Source organism: Equus quagga, chromosome 15 (assembly GCF_021613505.1).
Source record: "Equus quagga isolate Etosha38 chromosome 15, UCLA_HA_Equagga_1.0, whole genome shotgun sequence".
NCBI lineage: Eukaryota > Metazoa > Chordata > Mammalia > Perissodactyla > Equidae > Equus > Equus quagga.
The window spans coordinates 18707841-18725061 of NC_060281.1; the positions used below are offsets into that span (position 1 = coordinate 18707841).

The 17221-nt window shown below is 42.8% G+C and overlaps 1 protein-coding gene across 7 annotated transcripts in view; it reads left to right on the top strand.

Annotated features, from left to right (window-relative positions):
* ADGRF5 (adhesion G protein-coupled receptor F5) overlaps window positions 1–16988 on the top strand; it is a 101380-nt gene extending 84392 nt beyond the window's left edge. For 6 of the 7 annotated variants that reach the window (XM_046639719.1, XM_046639718.1, XM_046639724.1 and 3 more), the window contains 8 exons: window positions 1704–1859; window positions 3708–3916; window positions 5893–6072; window positions 7892–9286; window positions 10557–10598; window positions 10688–10747; window positions 11347–11431; window positions 13345–16988. In XM_046639719.1, the coding sequence (XP_046495675.1) occupies window positions 1704–1859; window positions 3708–3916; window positions 5893–6072; window positions 7892–9286; window positions 10557–10598; window positions 10688–10747; window positions 11347–11431; window positions 13345–13424 (2207 nt within the window). In that variant the 3' untranslated portion in view covers window positions 13425–16988. Of the gene's footprint in view, window positions 1–1703; window positions 1860–3707; window positions 3917–5892; window positions 6073–7891; window positions 9287–10556; window positions 10599–10687; window positions 10748–11346; window positions 11432–12673; window positions 12741–13344 lie in introns of all 7 variants that reach the window. The other variant, XM_046639723.1, reaches the window with a different exon arrangement.
* The last annotated feature ends 233 nt before the right edge of the window (window positions 16989–17221 follow it).

Sequence of the window (17221 nt, forward strand, 5' to 3'; positions counted from 1 at the left end):
TTCATGCATACAGAGTGAAAAAAGTTGCTCTTAAAGTCAAGGTCAAGAAACACAGGGACTGTATCAGAGATAGAATCTAACAGAGCAGAATCCCATGAGACTTCATTACCTTCTGTTTTGCTATGTGGTTCATAGCTTGTTGGTTTGTGGCAAAATCTTGAGAGTCTGTGAGGGCAGAGCCCATTCTGATTAGTGGGAGCTGTTGAAGGCAGTGTTAAGGTCCCTTCACAGACTTTCTGCTTCCTCAATAGAGTAAACTAGATATTATGGTAGTCCCTCACTCCATCGTATAAATCAGCATGCTCTAAAAATCCTACATGGTCTACAAAAATCCTTTTAAATGCACTGTTAAGCATACAAGAAAGTAAGAGGAATAACCAAGGGCCAAAAATGCAGAGGAAAATAAAAATAGAGATAATGCTTTGGCTAGTGTTGGGGCTTTCCTGAGGGCATTTGTCAATATTGGAAACCCAAAACCTTGTGATTTAAGGCTCTGAAGGACACGAAAGAAAAGGGGGAGACATCCCCACCCTACCAGCACAATGTCAGGACCCTCAAAGGGCGACATGCTTAGTAAAAGAATAAGCTAGAGAAACAAAATTTATCTGCCTGAGTTAAGAGTTTGGCCTCATCTCTGGCTGGGAAAAAATTTCCCCTGAGAATTAAAACTGTCCTGACTTCACTTGGGTTTCAGGTTTGAAATTACACTGCCTGTGTGGTCCCGGAACTCCAAGTTGAGGAGTAATTAACTTAAAGTTGTCCATTGGTAGCACCCGATGGCACCTGGCAAAAAAAATTTCAAATCCTCTCTGGTAGAACATCCCCTCAATCCAGATCCCTCAGGATTCCTACAGATTAAGGGCAACCAAATATGAGCTCATAACCCCAAATCTCAAGACACAGACATCTTCATGAGGGATTTACAAACTCATCTATTCTTTCAAGAACTATTGGGGGCCTGCTCGAGGCAAAACACACAGCAGGCAATAGAAAGGAGACAAAAGAAGTGGCGCACATATATTAATATCTAGAAAGGCTCATGTCATAACAGATAATGCATACAACATTAAATATCCAAAATGAGTAATATAGATTGAAAGAATGGTATGAGTTCAGAAAAGAAGGGACCCAATAAAGACTGGACAGTTTAGAGAAGGCTGCATGGTAGGGGGACATGGAATCAATGTGGGTGTTGAAGTATTCAAACATCTCAACATTTTTTGTTCAAGATGCATGCATTCAGTGCTATGTGCAAAATGCTGGGCTAGGCACTGGGAGGTGCAGAGATAAGTAAGACTGGACACTTAATGTCCAGTGGAGGAGACAGACCCTATTGGAGGTGATGCTGAATGAATGTGGGGAAGGCAGGATAGAATAAATGCACAGGGCATGATGGGATTTAGATAGATAGGGGGATTAGAAGGATGCTGAGAAGGCATTTTCGTTGTCCAAAAAAATGTGTGGGCACAGATTTGGAGTGATGGATGGTGGAGGTAAAGTTTTGGCTAGCATCTATGGGAATGTGGGTTTACTTACTTCTAAGAGCTGGAGGCAGAAAGTAAATAAGTAAAACCACATGTGAAGTGAATGTGGCACGTTCCTGGGAAGAGTGTGGACAAGTTTATTCATATCGATCCTTTCAACAAACTGTATGCTTTGGATATTCATGCTGTAACTTAATTCTTTCAATAATTCTATCTTAGCAAAAGAAGTGAACGGAAAACAAGTGTGCTACAAATATGATTTCACGGCAAACTCAGTTTTCCAGTGTCCAAAACATGTTGATGTGTTTTGTCATTTTACCAATGCTGTTAATAACTCAGTCCGGAGCACGTCTATGAAGCTTAATCTGGTTCCTGGTGAGAGCATTTTAAATTACTTTAAAGTGTTATAGTCACGAGTCATGTATTCATTCACTCCCTCGTCCACCCATTCAATAGATATATGTCGAGCACCTTTATATGGCAGGTCTTGGGCTAAGCATGGGGACTGGAAAAGAAATAAGCCATGTTTCCTGGCCTCAAGCCTAGGGCAGAGATAGATATGATAAAAAATGTTATCACATATAATATGGTAAGGGCTAAACTAGAGACGCTGTGGGCAGCCAGCAGAGGCTGCCTGGTTTAACTCTGCTGGTGATAGGTGGGGAGGAAGTGATGCAGAGAGCCTTGCCGATGAAGACTTATTTCAGCTGAGTCTGGAGGGCTGTACACCGCCCCAGGCAGACAAGAGTGCACAGTGTCTGTGTGAGGCTGAGACCCCTCTGAGGTTTCAGCAAAGGAAGGATGTCCCCACTAGCACTGTTTCACTGAGACAGGGTTACATGGAAAGAGTCGATCTAAAGATTAGGCAACTGTCTTTTTCATCCTTTGTCATCATTGAGCCAATATCCCCCCACATCATATTTCCAAAGCAAAAGGTCATGATTTGTGGAGCCATTTCTGTAACAGCTCTCCTTAGCAACCACAGAGGGGTGAGTGGGTAAATGATGGTCCTGGGCTTCTACCATAAGCAATCCTCTCCCCCAGAAATCTTCTCTGTAGTAGGATCCCCAATCTCTGAAGGATCCATGGCTCTATCACCAAGCTCCTTTGAGTTTACTGAGTGATTTTTGGTCATTCTCACATGTGTTGGTAACTGAGCCCTGGACACCAAAGTAGGAAGCAGCTTAGAGTTCCCTATGTCTCTGAAGCACTGTCCGCTGACTCTACCAAGAACACGTCTTCCAGAGGGCAGCCAAGGTCATTTCTTTGTTGTGCCCCCATCTTAGCCCCGGCATCAACATGTTTTATTCACTTATCTTTGTTCTTCTCTTTCTTCATACCAACTCCGATTCCACTTCCTTTTCTTGGTAGAACCTTACTTATGGATTTGAAGATTTTATACAATGGCTGAGAACTCAATTAAAGCTTAATTCAAAAGTTGGTGAGAGAGGGATCCGCTCATAAGAGAATCAGAGTCCTCTGGAGATTAGAGATTCTGCAACAAATGCCACTTTCCCATTCAAGGCTTCTCTTGAGTAGAGATGAAATAGAGTCACCTTTAATGGAAACCAGAAGGAACAAATGCTTGCAAATATTACCTGGAATCTTCAGGTCATGGGTGCCTTGAATTCACTCTACTAAATATATCTTTGGATTAAGACAGTGCTTGTCAACCTTGGCTGCACACTGGAATCACTGGGGAAACTTAAAAAACTACTGATGCCTGAATCCCAGCCCAAGGCATTCTGATTTCCTTGGGTCGGAGTGAGCCTGGGCCTTGGTGTTTTCCAAGCTCCCCAGGTGATTCTCTTACGCCAAAGTTGAGAAGCCCTCGGATTAAGGTATTTTGTCCCTACGACTCCTGGTGAGCAGAACTTCTCTTATCTGGATGAGCATACATTAAGCTCTTATTGTTTTCCACAGCTTAGATTTTATAGGCAGCAGAGAGAAGATTCCCAGGGACTGGAGGTGGGAGTGAGGCATAGAGGAAACAAATTCTGTTAGGAAAAGCAAGTGCAGATTAAAGTCAGATTTGTGTGGAAAGCACTAAGGGGCTTTGGGAAATCAGGGGCAAAATAAAGAAATTGGAGAACTCTGACCAGGTCACCAAAAGTAGAGAGAAAGATGAACTCAAACATCAAAATTCTGCCTACGCCTGGCCCTATTTCCCCTACTTTTCTCCTCTTTTCAATTGTCTCTTTTATTTCCATGTTTCCAATGCAGAGATGACCATCATGTGCCAGGATCCTGTAATAGGTGTTGGGGAGCCTGGGAGAGTCATCCAGAAGCTGTGCCAGTTCTCAGACGTTCCCAGCAGCCCTGGAGGTCCTGCTGGCGGGATCATAACTTACGAATGTGTAGGCTCCCAGTGGAAGGTGAAGAGAAACAACTGCATCTCTGCCCCAATAAACAGTCTGCTGCAGCTGGCCAAGGTGATCCTGAGACCTCTGCCTCTGAGCTCTTGGTGGGGAGACCTGTCTAGCTTATATATCTCAGCACTTAGGAAAATGGCGCTTGGGTTGATTTGTGTTGCTCTCAAAGGTACTTTTATTTGTTTGTTTCCAAAGAAGATGTAATCTAGAAATGCTTAAAAATTTGCTTAAATATAAATATGGAGGCAACAAAATATCTTCCCACTCTAGGACTAGCTGTATACTTTGGCCTTGACTTCTCAGTACCTTGTTTCCATTAGCTCCAAGGTGTAGGCAGGACTGTTCTTTCTAACCGCTCTCCTGTGAATAATTTTGATATCACTTTTGAATAATTAGAGCAAACAGCTCTACTCTTTTCAGGAAGAGGAGCAATATAAGAAATAAAGTTCATCAGTTTTTCAAAAAAAGAAAATTGTAGGGCTTTATGCTTTTACAGGTCTGAGATTTCCTCAATCCTTAAAGGTGACCTCTAGTTATAGAAGAAGGGACTAGCCTGCCTCTCTTACCTGCAATAGAGGTTACTGCCATGTGTAGGGGAAAATTCCTTTCTTCCCATCAAATGAGTAAATGTCGCCTCGTACCTGAGTTGTTGAGAGTTAAAGCCTCCTAAAATTCCATGAGTTATGATAAATAAATACTGATGGGGCAACCAGTGGTGTTATAGCTAATGGTGACATCTTCAGACGACCAGTTCCAAATCTTCTTACCCTTGGAAGAAGAATTGAAAAGGGATGATATTGATTTGTGTTTTATCTAATTATCTTCTGTCTCTTCTCTTGTCTTACACAAAATTCATTAGAATACCTACTATGTGCAAAGCATTATTATAAGTGCTATCAGGGTAAAGAGGCCAAATCAGAACTTGACCCCTGATTTGATAGAGAATATAGATGTTATGTACATACTATTTGGCTAGGATGATTAGGAACCTCTGCTCGAAAAACTTGGCATCTGAGTTAGACCTTGATGGATGAAGCATTGGGCATATAGATTATCCTAATTGAGAAAGATAGAAATCACACTAGTTTTAACTCAACTTTGGGCCCTGATCTTAATTCTAGATACCTAAATACATTTTCAATGGAAAAGAGGCATGCAGGCCTATCATGTTCCATTTGATTTATCCAGTCAACATATCTTATTGAACACCTACTATGCACCAAGTCAAATGACTTGTGCTGTCTTAGACATTATGCGGTATGAGAAGGACATAACACATGGTTCACATTGTTAAGGAGCTTATCATTTAATTGGAGAGATATCAAAATTAAAACACAAAATCATACCAGTAGAGATGTCACAAATGTGATATATGTCAAATAAAACAAATACTTATGCCTACAGAGGAAGAAACTCCCCTGATTTGGGAAACGCATCAAAGTTCTTCATGGAGAAGATTGAATTTGAGTTCACTCTTGAAATTATAAGTAGGAGTTAGAAAATACAAGTGTGATCATTGTAGATAGGGTGACCATATAATTTATCATCCAAACCAGGACACTTTTTAAAAACAAAAGAGGCCACTATTAATAATTACATTGGGACAGCAGATATAAACCAGAACTGTCCCAGGAAAATTGGGATGGACAGTCACCCTAATGATTAGCAAGATAAAAGATAAGAAAAAGCAAAGAGCAGCAAAATGCTTCCATAGACTATCCAAGTGACAACTCTACTCAACTTTAATCTAATTCTACTACTAGTTACACTACTAAAGTTCATCTACTTTCCCTTTTTTTTTCCAACTAGTCATGTCTTACTGTTCCCCTTCTTATGTAATATTCTGTTCTGAAGAGTACACACAGATAGTTTAAGAGATAAGTAAGTTATCTTATGGGATATACTTATGGGAATGGAGAAAAAAGGAAACTACAGATATGAGAGATTTTGTCATGGATGGATCAGTAGGATTTGATCATTGAGCTGATTGGTGAGTTGTTCTGTTTGTCTTTCTGTTTTGGCTTTTGTTTTAATAGGCTTTGATCAAGAGCCCCACACAGGACAAGAAGCTCCCTACATACCTAAAGGATCTTTCTATTAGCACAGGCAAGGTGGGAAACGAAGTCAGCTCATTTCCTGGGAGCCTGGGAGCCATTATTAACATCCTTGATTTGCTTTCAACAGTTCCAACCCAAGTGAATTCAGAAATGATGACGGTGAGTTTGTTTAAGCCTTGTAGGAGTTTTGGGTCAGGTCTTTTCACTCCTCAGGACTTGCGGTCAAGAAACATAACTCCTCTCCACTGCGGTCTTTCCCTGTCTTTTCCAGAGCAATGCTGTGGCCATCAGGGTCACATAACATGTTCTTTAGCTGTGGCTTTTAGGACATGAGGGAGTGTTTCCATTATTCAACTGGGGACCTTAGAAGCTTTCTTTAATGAATCTCTGCTTTAGTTTCTTCCTTAAAATAGCATTAATTCTTATCTGCTTTCTAGGAAAACTAGGAATTAAAGGTGTTCAGAATAGGTACAAGGTAAGATTCTCCATGGTCTAGCATTACACCTGTACTTTGAAGCAATCAGGATTCTGGGAGGAAAAGGAATTCACCCACATGAATTCAGATGAAGAGACTTTAATGAAGGGATATTTACAGAAGTAAAGTAGGGTTAAAAAAAAAAGGTGGTGAGGCATCCAGAAACCAGCAACATTTAGGAGCCATTGCTATCCCAAGGACTAAAGGGGAAAGGAAAAGAAATAGTTCACTCACAGCCCAGTGAGAGCTGAAGCCTTGGAGGAGGGGTTGCTCAGCTGGAGCTGCAGTCTTGGAAGGACAGACACAGCTATTGCCAAAGATGTGCTGAGGAGAGTGGGAATGGGGGTGCAGGGGATGGTAGGAAAAATATATTTCATCGTCTTTCTTCTCCCACCCTCCCATCTCCTGCCACTGCTTCCCATTGGCCAAACCCAACCAGAGGCCAACTGCCAAGCAGCATGGATAGCAAGAGTCCAGGGAGGTTATGTAAGTTTCCTAGGGCTGCTGTAACAAGTTGCCGCAGAGTGGATGGCTTACAATGACAGAAACTTATCCTTTCACAGTTCTGGAGGCTAGATGTCTAAAATCAGAGTCTGCGGGCCACGTTCCTGCTGGAGGCTCTACGGGAGAATGTTTTCTTACCTCTTCCAGCTTCTGCTGGCTCCAGGCATTCTTTGGCTTGTGGCTGCCTCAGATCAATCTCCAACATTGTCTTCACGTGGCCTTCTCCTCTTCTCCAGTTATCTTCTTCTCTTCTGTCTCTTATAAGGATATTTGTCATTGGATTTAGGGCCCACCTAAGTAATCCAGGATGATTTCTCCTCAAGATCCTTAACTTAACTACATCTACAAAGACCTTTTCTCCAAATAAGTTCACATTCACAGGGTCTGGACTTGAGGACATCTTGTTTGGGGAGCCACCATTCAACTAACTATAGGGCTTATAGTTTCAGAGAACAGAACAAGATGAAGAAGAGCAGAGAAAATATATTGAGAGAAGGGAAATGACAAGCCCAAGTTTATGGGAGAGAGAAGCAAAATGTTTAGCAAAAAAGAAAGACGCCTTTAACAACCCTTGTGTTGCTAATTTGGTGCTCAGCATTTAGAGGGTCTTCTGAGACTGCCTCACTCATGCTGGTGAAATACCACCCACCAAAAAACCTTTACAGGCTTGAGATTTAAAATAAAATAAAACAATTAATAAATACCTCTGCCAGCCTGCTGAATTGGCATTAGCCAGTGCCGGGGGCGGTGGGGCGGTTCTCACTGTCGCTATTGCTAAATGTTTATCAAAGTCTCACTGTCTTGTGGACCCCTTCTCTGCTGACTCCCTGCCATAAGAAGGCAGGTCACAGATCCCCACAGCCTGTGATACCTCATTTTTCTCTTCTTTTCCTCTGACCTGTACCCAAGTAACCAGTTTCCAGGGAGATGTTATTTATTTTTTCTCTTTTATGATTGAAAGAATTTGGTTGGTTTGATCACATGCCATGTCAATTACAGCACGTTCTCTCTACGGTTAATGTCATCCTGGACAAGCCCATCTTGAGTACCTGGAAGGTGTTACAACAACAACAGACCAATCAGAGCTCACAGCTACTGGACTCAGTGGAAAGATTTTCCCGAGCGCTACAGTCAGAAGATGGCACCTCTTTGTGCATCTCTCAAACTAATGTGCAGATGAAGGGCATGGTAATAAGATCTGGCCACCCAAAATCCTACAAACAGAGCTTTCTTTTCGCAGACTCTGACCTCTGGGGCAATGTGGCCATTGACAATTTCCAGCTGGAAAACCTGCAAACGGATTCATCTATTGTCACCGTGGCTTTCCCAACTCTCAAAACCATTATTGCCCAGGAGGTTCAGGGTGAGAATTTTACAAACAGCTTAGTGATGACGACCACTGTCACCCACAATATAACCATGCCGTTCAGTATTTCAATGACTTTTAAGAACAACAACCCTTTAGGCGGGCTACCACGGTGTGTCTTCTGGAACTTCAACCTTGCCAACCATACCGGGGGGTGGGACAACAGTGGGTGCTATGTCAAAGAAGTCAATGAGGACAGCGTCTCCTGCAGCTGTGACCACCTAACATCATTCTCCATACTCATGTCCCCTGACTCCCCAGACCCTGGTTCTCTCCTGAAAATACTACTGGATATCGTTTCCTACATTGGGTTGTGCTTCTCCATCTTGAGCTTAGCAGCCTGTCTGGTTGTGGAAGCCGTGGTGTGGAAATCAGTGACCAAGAATCGGACTTCCTATATGCGTCACACCTGCATTGTGAACATTGCTGCTTCCCTTCTGGTTGCCGACATCTGGTTCATTGTGGCCGCCGCCATCGATGACCATCACTACATACTCAATGAGACGGCCTGTGTGGCCACCACCTTCTTCATCCATTTCTTCTACCTCAGTGTCTTTTTCTGGATGCTGACTCTGGGTCTCATGCTCTTCTACCGCCTGGTTTTCATCCTGCATGACACAAGCAGGTCCACTCAGAAGGCTATTGCCTTTTCTCTTGGCTATGGCTGCCCTCTTGTCATCTCAGTCATCACGGTGGGGGCCACCCAGCCACAGGAAGTCTACACGAGGAAGAACGCCTGTTGGCTCAATTGGGAGGATACCAAGGCCCTGCTGGCCTTTATCATCCCGGCACTAATCATTGTGGTGGTGAACGTGACCATCACGGTAGTGGTCATCACTAAGATCCTGAGACCTTCTATTGGAGACAAGCCAAGCAAGCAGGAGAAGAGTAGCCTCTTTCAGATCAGCAAGAGCATTGGGGTCCTCACACCACTCTTGGGGCTCACCTGGGGGTTTGGTCTTGCCACTGTGTTCCCGGGGAGCAATGCTGTGTTCCATATTGTATTTACCCTCCTCAACGCTTTCCAGGTAAGTTCTGCAGGGCAGCGTTCTCAGGAAGTATCTAGGCTGGTGGGACTAATTAATGATAGAAACACAAACAGGAGTAGGAATGGGGAAGGATTCTAGTCCAGAGGAAGCCCGAGGCCTAAAGAGTGGTAATTACAAGAACTCAGTGAAATAGAAAGGACACATTCCTCTGTTCCTACGGAAGCTCACACCTCTTATTGCCTGCATTTTAATTTAGTTGCACACATGACTCTCTTCTAAATGCCTTGAATATACAATAAGGAGGAAAGTCCCTTCCCTACACCAGATTTTGATATTTATCCAACATTATCTTAATGCCATCTATTTTCTCCTAAATGAAAATGCCACTATTAAACCAAGTAATCTTTCCAGTTAATTTCCACAAGTGTTCAATGAGCTCTGTCTTTGTGAGGTCAGGGGTAGCATCTGTCCTATCTATCACTATGTCTTTGGTACCTAAAAAGACAGAGTAGGTGCTCAGTAACCATCCAGTCAATGAAATGAATGCTATATGCCACATGGTGTGTTCTCTGGAAATATTTGCTGAATAGTGAAAGACTGTATGTTCTATGCAAGGTAGTGCCCCCTTATGCTAAAATGAAAAAGACACCTTTCTTCCTCTCCTGTAGCACATAACTCATTATGATACAAGCCAAATTGTTGAAAGGGCTTTAGCAAGGTAAAGACAAGAAGTCTTTGGAACACAATTAATTAAGGAAGGGAATGCTTAATTCTGATTCACCTGGAGGAGGGGTGGTAAGCATAGGCCCCCAGGAGCTCGTGAGGAGGCAGGGGACCTGGAAGTGAAGTTGAGACATTGCTCCTTGGATGCTCATGTCCAAACCATGCAAATCCTAACTTGGTGCTACTGGTCCTATAGCTCCAAACTATAAGACTCGTGTCTAATGACATTTATAATATGTCTTGACTAGAAGGGACTGGTTATTCCACCCCATGCCCAAGTCCTCATCACAACTATGTGAGGGCTACTGTAGACATAAGAGATGTATTTAATAGCATAATCAGCAGTACCTTGAGTTCACAGTCGGGGGGAAATAGGGAAATAGAAAATATCCTTATAACATTCTAACATTTAAGGTCCCTTGTTGTGGACCTACTGCTTCCTTTTAACATTATCCTCTACTGGACTCATTCCATAAACTCCAATGTGAGAAGAGGTAGTGTAAATTCAAAGCCAGGTTGATAATGCTTCCTGTTTTGCCGGATGATAAAAATATGATTAAAATGGATTCTTCCCAATCCTTTTCAGGGATTATTCATTTTACTCTTTGGGTGCCTCTGGGATCAGAAGGTAAGAACAATGACAGTTTCACGCTTCTAGAAGAGTCTAAAGTGCTTGTGGCGTGTTGAATTGACCGTGGCTTCTTTTGAACAATGCAGGTACAGGAAGCCTTGCTGAATAAGTTTTCCCTGTCGAGATGGTCATCACAGCTTTCAAAGGTAAGTCTTTCCTTTGTGGATACTTTTCCAAATCCCCCTCTCTCTCCACAACTAGTTTTAGCATAGATTATTTCACTGTTTTTGCTTCTCACTTCGTTCTGCCTGTTAAACACAGCCATGGAGCTATCGTTAAAGCGGTCCCACATCTTTAAATATGGGTCAAATAGCACAGATAATCTCGACTGGAGGTTAAAATCAAATTTCAGTGAGAAGAAAACAATCTTCTGGGGAAACTCCAGGCAATAGCACAATTTGAGGAATAATGATAAATAGAATTTTCTGCAGTTCATTTTGGAAAATAATTACTGCAGTCGATTATATTTGGCTGTTTCCACATGTCAGAAGATACGAGAGCCCTATCACACAGTAAACATGCATTTGAAAGTTATTTTCCTAAGACTGACGATGAGATTCCAATGTTTCAAGGTAGTTGATTTGCTTGAAGTAGAAATTGATGTTCATCCAGGCTCCTACCATTAGGAAATGGGATGGGAGATGCAGGCAGTGACCACCAGAGGGCGGAAAACTAACCTTCCTAGAGGGAAAGGCCTTGGTCTAACATACGGGCTTTGTGATTGTCTTTTTTTTCTCTTTTCTAGTCAACATCCCTAGGTTCATCTACACCTGTGTTTTCTATGAGTTCTCCAATATCCAGAAGATTTAACAATTTGTTTGGTAAAACAGGTATGTAGTGGCCCTAGATGCTCCCTAGGATCCTGGTTGACCCGGACAAATTTGCCCTGATGGGGAGTCTCACTTCGTGGCTGCAGTGCATTTAGCTGCAATGGCTTCCTTTGGGGCAGAGGTTACATATAGGAAACTGCTAATATTTTCCCTAACCACCAGGAAGCTGGTACAGAGGGCAACTGCCTTCAGTGGACAACTAATCGTATCTTATGAAGAATAAGATTTGGAGTATCTAGACAAGACTTTGGAGGAGCTGTCTGTCAAAACTGGCTCAACCATGAAAATGGGAACTGCCAATAGTCAAACATAAAATTCTTTTCTATCATGTTAAATAAGAATAAGTAGGTCATGTTTCTGGGTTACAGTGCAGCAAAGACTATATTTAGAAAATCCTACTATAGGATCTCGTGCTGTGGGTTTCTTTTTCCTTTTTTTTTTTTTTGGAGTGTGCTTATTTTACACTTTGACGTTTATAAAACTGTGCACACATATATGAGGGATCACCCAAGTTAGCTATTCTATTAGGAACATACACAGTTAAAATGTCCACCTTGGGGGTATAAAATAAATAACGTTAATGTCTTTGGGCAATGGGTCTCAGCTACTCTGGCAAGTTGAAACCCCTGTGCCATGTCACTACTGCCCCCCCCCACCCCCCGCCCAGGAAAATAGGCACGAGAATTCCTTCCAGCTTCTTGAGACTGAACAGATATCACAAATGCAGAGTCTAGAAATGTGTCAATATTCTAGACTAAGTCTTCTCATATAAAAGCCAGTTTTGAGAATGTTTATTAATTGTTAAAATTCCAGAGGACTTCATGTTTTTGGCTTCAATTTGATGTGTTACTCATGAAACTGGAGGACCTTCACTTTTGATTTTGAAAGTCACTGACTGGACTTGTTGTGAAATGGTCAAACCTTCCGGGTGTATTAGAACTCTCGCCTTTGGCCAGTACTGTCTCTGGAAGTGTTTACCATTTGCATTAAAGTGAAAATAGTGAAGACTCTATGAAACAATTCTACAGAATCGGAATTATGCAATATGTAAGGCCAATAAAATGAGTTCCCTGTTTCTGAATCAGTCAGATAGAAGTTGGAGTTGGAGCTCTGTCCCCAGGGTCCCAGGGCCTGAAATTCCTGGTCATTACCACTTGATAGCCTCTCAGGGTCATTAATGCAGCTCCACATTGGCCTATTTGAGGGTTCCATAATCACTGTGACTTTGATTTATGTTGTCAGCAGCCCCAAAGGGCCCCCCAGGCAATGATGGAAACCTTGTTAGCGGTGGCACTGCAACAGTCTGATGGTAGGGTGGGCACTGTCCCTTCCCGCCCACACACTCCCGACAGTCCCTGTGCTCAACCCACTGACACGAGCCTGCCTGGTTGCTCCCTGCTGCCCTCCCTGTCGGCACTTTTCTTGGTATCCCCTGACTCCTGCTTCTCTTCTGGTCCTGCCTTTCTTTCCCCTGTCAATTTCTCTTTTCTTTCCTTTCCTGCTTCCCCATCTCGCCTTCCAGCTCAGCCTCCAGGCCCCTCCCAAGAGCTTCCCCAAGGCACCCCAACCCAAGTGGACCAGAGAGGTTCCCTCAGGCAGATGTCCCCAGGCCCATGCATGTGATGGCATGTGGAGAGGCACCCACATTGAGATCTCCCTGTCCTGTGTAGAAATCTGGCTGCTGGTATGATGGGAAGTAGTTAGTGCTTGTCTTGTCGGCTGCCACGCATGCGTGAGAACAGCTCTGTTCTTTGGCACTGCTGGGTCTTGGGAGGAGGGTAGGCATGAGTTTGTTTCCAGGCATGGCTGAGCTTCCTGGCTCCTGGATAGAGCGCTCCCTGGGCCCTTAGGAGAAGTTCACAGCCCAACCTGAAGGCTTATCTTTTAGGCTGAGCTGCAGCTCTGTTTTTCAGGAACATACGATGTGTCCACCCCAGAAACAACCAGTTCATCCGTGGAAAACACATCCAGTGCTTATTCGTTGCTCAACTAAGAACAGGAAAATTCAACCCAGGTGAACTCTTGAGGAACCGTGAACGTGCTCTGAAAAAGAGATCCTTTCAAGCCATCGGTAAAATGTTTCCTCCACAGGATTCTGGGAGCAGACGCTGAAGAGACTTTTCCATTAGGGAAGAGGCTTTCTTTTGTAAAGACAGATTAAAAGTAAATTGTTACATTTATTGTGCTGCCCCACCCCCGACCCCTTGTGTGATACCAACTGTGTATAGTATTTAAGTGAGATCAAGCTCCTCAAGGCCCAGCTTCTCTGTGTATGTTGTAAAACAGAATTTTGAAGAGACATTTTCACTTTTCACATGTTGGGCACAAAGATAAGCTTTGATTAAAATAATAAGTTAAAAGCTAGTACCTAGGAAATACTTCAGTGAATTCTGGGAAGGAAGGAAGGAAGCGAGGAAGGAGGAAAGGAAGGAAGAAGGGAAACAGCAGGAAAAAAATAGAGAAAAACAACATTAAGGACCACATTTTAAGATTTCCATATTAATTATCTAATACAATTACTCAGATACTGCAACACACAATTAAAAAATGGCTCAAAAATGGAAACTGAAAGTAAGGCACAGGGAAATTTCAATATCTTCCTGGTGTTTTCTTAGCTGAGAGAGAAAAAAAGGGCAGTGGGAGAACTAAGGAGGAAATTACAGGATGCTTTCATCAGAATGCTTTCGAGTGGATAATAATATTTATAAGAAATTCGTGGAAAGAGGCGCAATTCTCCTGATGCTAAACACACACATCTGTGCCTTTGTATGTTAAGCTTTGAGCTAAGTGGATTGAATATGCAGAGAAAGTGGAATAACCATGTTTTGTCAGATCCAGCAGATCTATGGATTACATTTTTATAGTTTATCAGAAAAGCCTTATGTTTTGGATTATTCCACATTTTGAAAGCAAAAAATATATTTTTTTATATCCACTAATTGCCAAATGTGATATATTGCACTGAAAACAGACTCCAACTGCCATGTATTATATTTAACAGCTTTAACCAGGTACTTCTCTGTGCAGTAGAGAATAGATTCTAATAGTCTTATAGCATTGTATATTGTTATTGTTGTTGTTACTGTGGATGTAGTGGCCTTGGTGTGTAGCTCTCTGTGTATTAGCTCCTTCATTTTCTAAACTCCCAGACCAACTAATATCCATTAAGAATTTTGTACAGTCTGATTTGTGTTTGTTGCAACCATTTAGAAATCTTATGGGAAGTAGTTTTACAGCTGGTTAGTCCATGCTCCTAATGACACTTTACCTTGATGAACAGAAAGTGGAGCTTTTTCCAAGAATTTGACTATTTGTGACTTCTGTGTGTGTGTGTTTTGTGTGTGTGTGTGCATTTCAGAAAAACACAAATATTTATTAAAATTGCATCCATATTGAAATTAACCATATGTTGTCGCCACGGCAACCATACAAAAGTCTGATCCCAAGGGGACAATAAGACAGAACAAAAATGCGGGACCGCTGGGGAAATGCCGGCTGTGTGGTCTCCATAAGGACTGAGAACATAAATGGGCCCCGCCATCGGGAAGGCAAGACAAAAGAGGCTGAGATTCAGAAACCATTTATTACTGAGGCTCGAAAGAGTTTTCTTTTAACATTTTAACTCATTAAAATCTCTTCCTCTCTTTTCTTCATGGGAACGGGGAGGTGGGACAGACAGAAGTTCTAATAACGTTTAACGTAAATGGACTCTTATTTCTATGTCTTCACAGATGACGTAGACATCTACTCCTACGTTCGTCTGAAAATTGTCACATTGCTCTCCCAACTGAATACTTGTTAAAGTCCCCAAAGGAAATGACTGTTAGGCTCTGAAATCCTCCAGGGCGTGATCAACTTTGGGCAGAGCACACTACTGAGAAGACAGAGGCAGAGGTTAGGTTGGAGGATGAGTTGAATTAGAAGGAGATATTAGAGAAAGAATGGCTTTGACTGATTTGGTCCCTGGGGTTGTACCAGCGAGAACTGAGGGGGGGTGATAGCCAGTGTCAGCATGACCATCTTGACATGATCAGCCAAGGAAAGCACAGCGCTTGGCAGGAGTTTAAAAATACAGTGGGACAAGAAACTCTGAACTTCCACCCACTTCTGTAGGGATCCCTTGGGAATCACAGTGTCTGATGTGGATGGAACCTCCATAATGGCAGGATCCTTTGGCGCCCTTCCATAGGATGTGGGTCTGGCCCTCTGCCCACGTGCACTAACTGAAGCACATTCGCTGACCCAGCACACACACACACACACACACTCACACACTCACACACACACACAGGCATGCATATACCTCCCACTTTCAAGCCACAGCACTGGATCCAAATTCCAGAAAAGCTATGGAAACAAAAAATTAGAGAAATACTTGCTGGTTTTCTACCCAACTGCAAGCTAGATAGTTCAACCACTGTTCTTTACCAAGAATATCCTAAAATGAGCAGTAGAATGCAGAATTGTAAAAGGCAGCAGTCCATGAATCTGTAAAGTATACGCAAGCGGAGCCCCGCTTGACCCTGAGGTCACTAGGTCTCGATCAGCAATGGTTACAAGGCTTTTAGTAACAGATTTCTGGGGGAATAAGGAGGAAGGAGGAACATTGGCTCTGATGTCGGCCCAAAGTGAGATGTGTGGTCTACTTTGCTCGTGAGACGCCCAGTGCTTCCCCACGATCCTAACCCCTCTCAGTGTGTCCAGTTGGTTCCATGGGCCAGAACTTTCCTGCATTAAGGCAGCTTCTATTAAGTCAGTTTCTTGCAGAGGGATCTGCGCTCATGCTTCAGAGGTTGTGAGGTTGCTCTGGAGGTTCAGAAATGAACGATTAATATAAACTACAGAAATATTCTCTGGGAATGTTCGAAGTCCAGTGTCACACATCATCTCTTGAATGAGTCATGTGTCTGCCATCCTCCTCCCCATTTCTTCTTGTTTATATGGAGAAAGAGGTAAATAAAGGTCTATGGCGTCTTCAGGATGTAGATTGCTAAGGTCAGAAATTAAGAAACACTGTGGGAAGTCATAGCCTCCTGTGGCTTATGTGGAGAACTTCAGAGGTCCGTGTTGGAAGGTTGAAAAGACGTTACACAGAGATGAGAAAGATGGTAGCACCCAGCATGGGCAGAAGTGAGGGAGGGAGTTATTGTGAGGTGAGTGGAATAGAAAGTCACAACCATTTCAGAAGACAAAAAGGAATGAATGTGGTCCTAGAAATGCCAGGTAGGTGAAACACATTTTATTTGTGGCCTGTAGCAGTGATGTCAAATGGGGCTTCTGCATTCCAAAGAGAAAGTCAGTGACCCGGGCCAACAGAACCCTAATTCCCTGAGTGTACAAAATAAACAAAGGGGCTTCCAGGGGATGTATCTTTCTCATGTTTTTCTTTTTAAAGTCCGTGAAAACAGTGTCTCATCATTTCAAAGATGTTAGCCTTGAAATTAGGTGCTATAGGTTCCTAACATCATGACTTGGGATTTTAAATCGTGTCTTAATAGTACGCCAGCGTGCAGCTATGTTTCCTTTCATGCTTGTCACAATAAAATATCTCACAAGATCTCCGAAGCTTTCTTTATTTAAATTGTCTGCTCTTTTGCAATCTGCTACTGTTGCTCTTTCGGGCTTCCTCATGTCAACCAGAATTTAACTCCATTCTCCAGACAGTGAACCATCCCTTCCATTTTCCTGGCATGGCGGGGGTGGGGCCAGTGCCAGAAGCTCACTGCAGCTGAGCTCAGTGGGCTGACCGAGCTGTTGTCCTTCCTCACACCGCTTACACTCCCTCTCAGC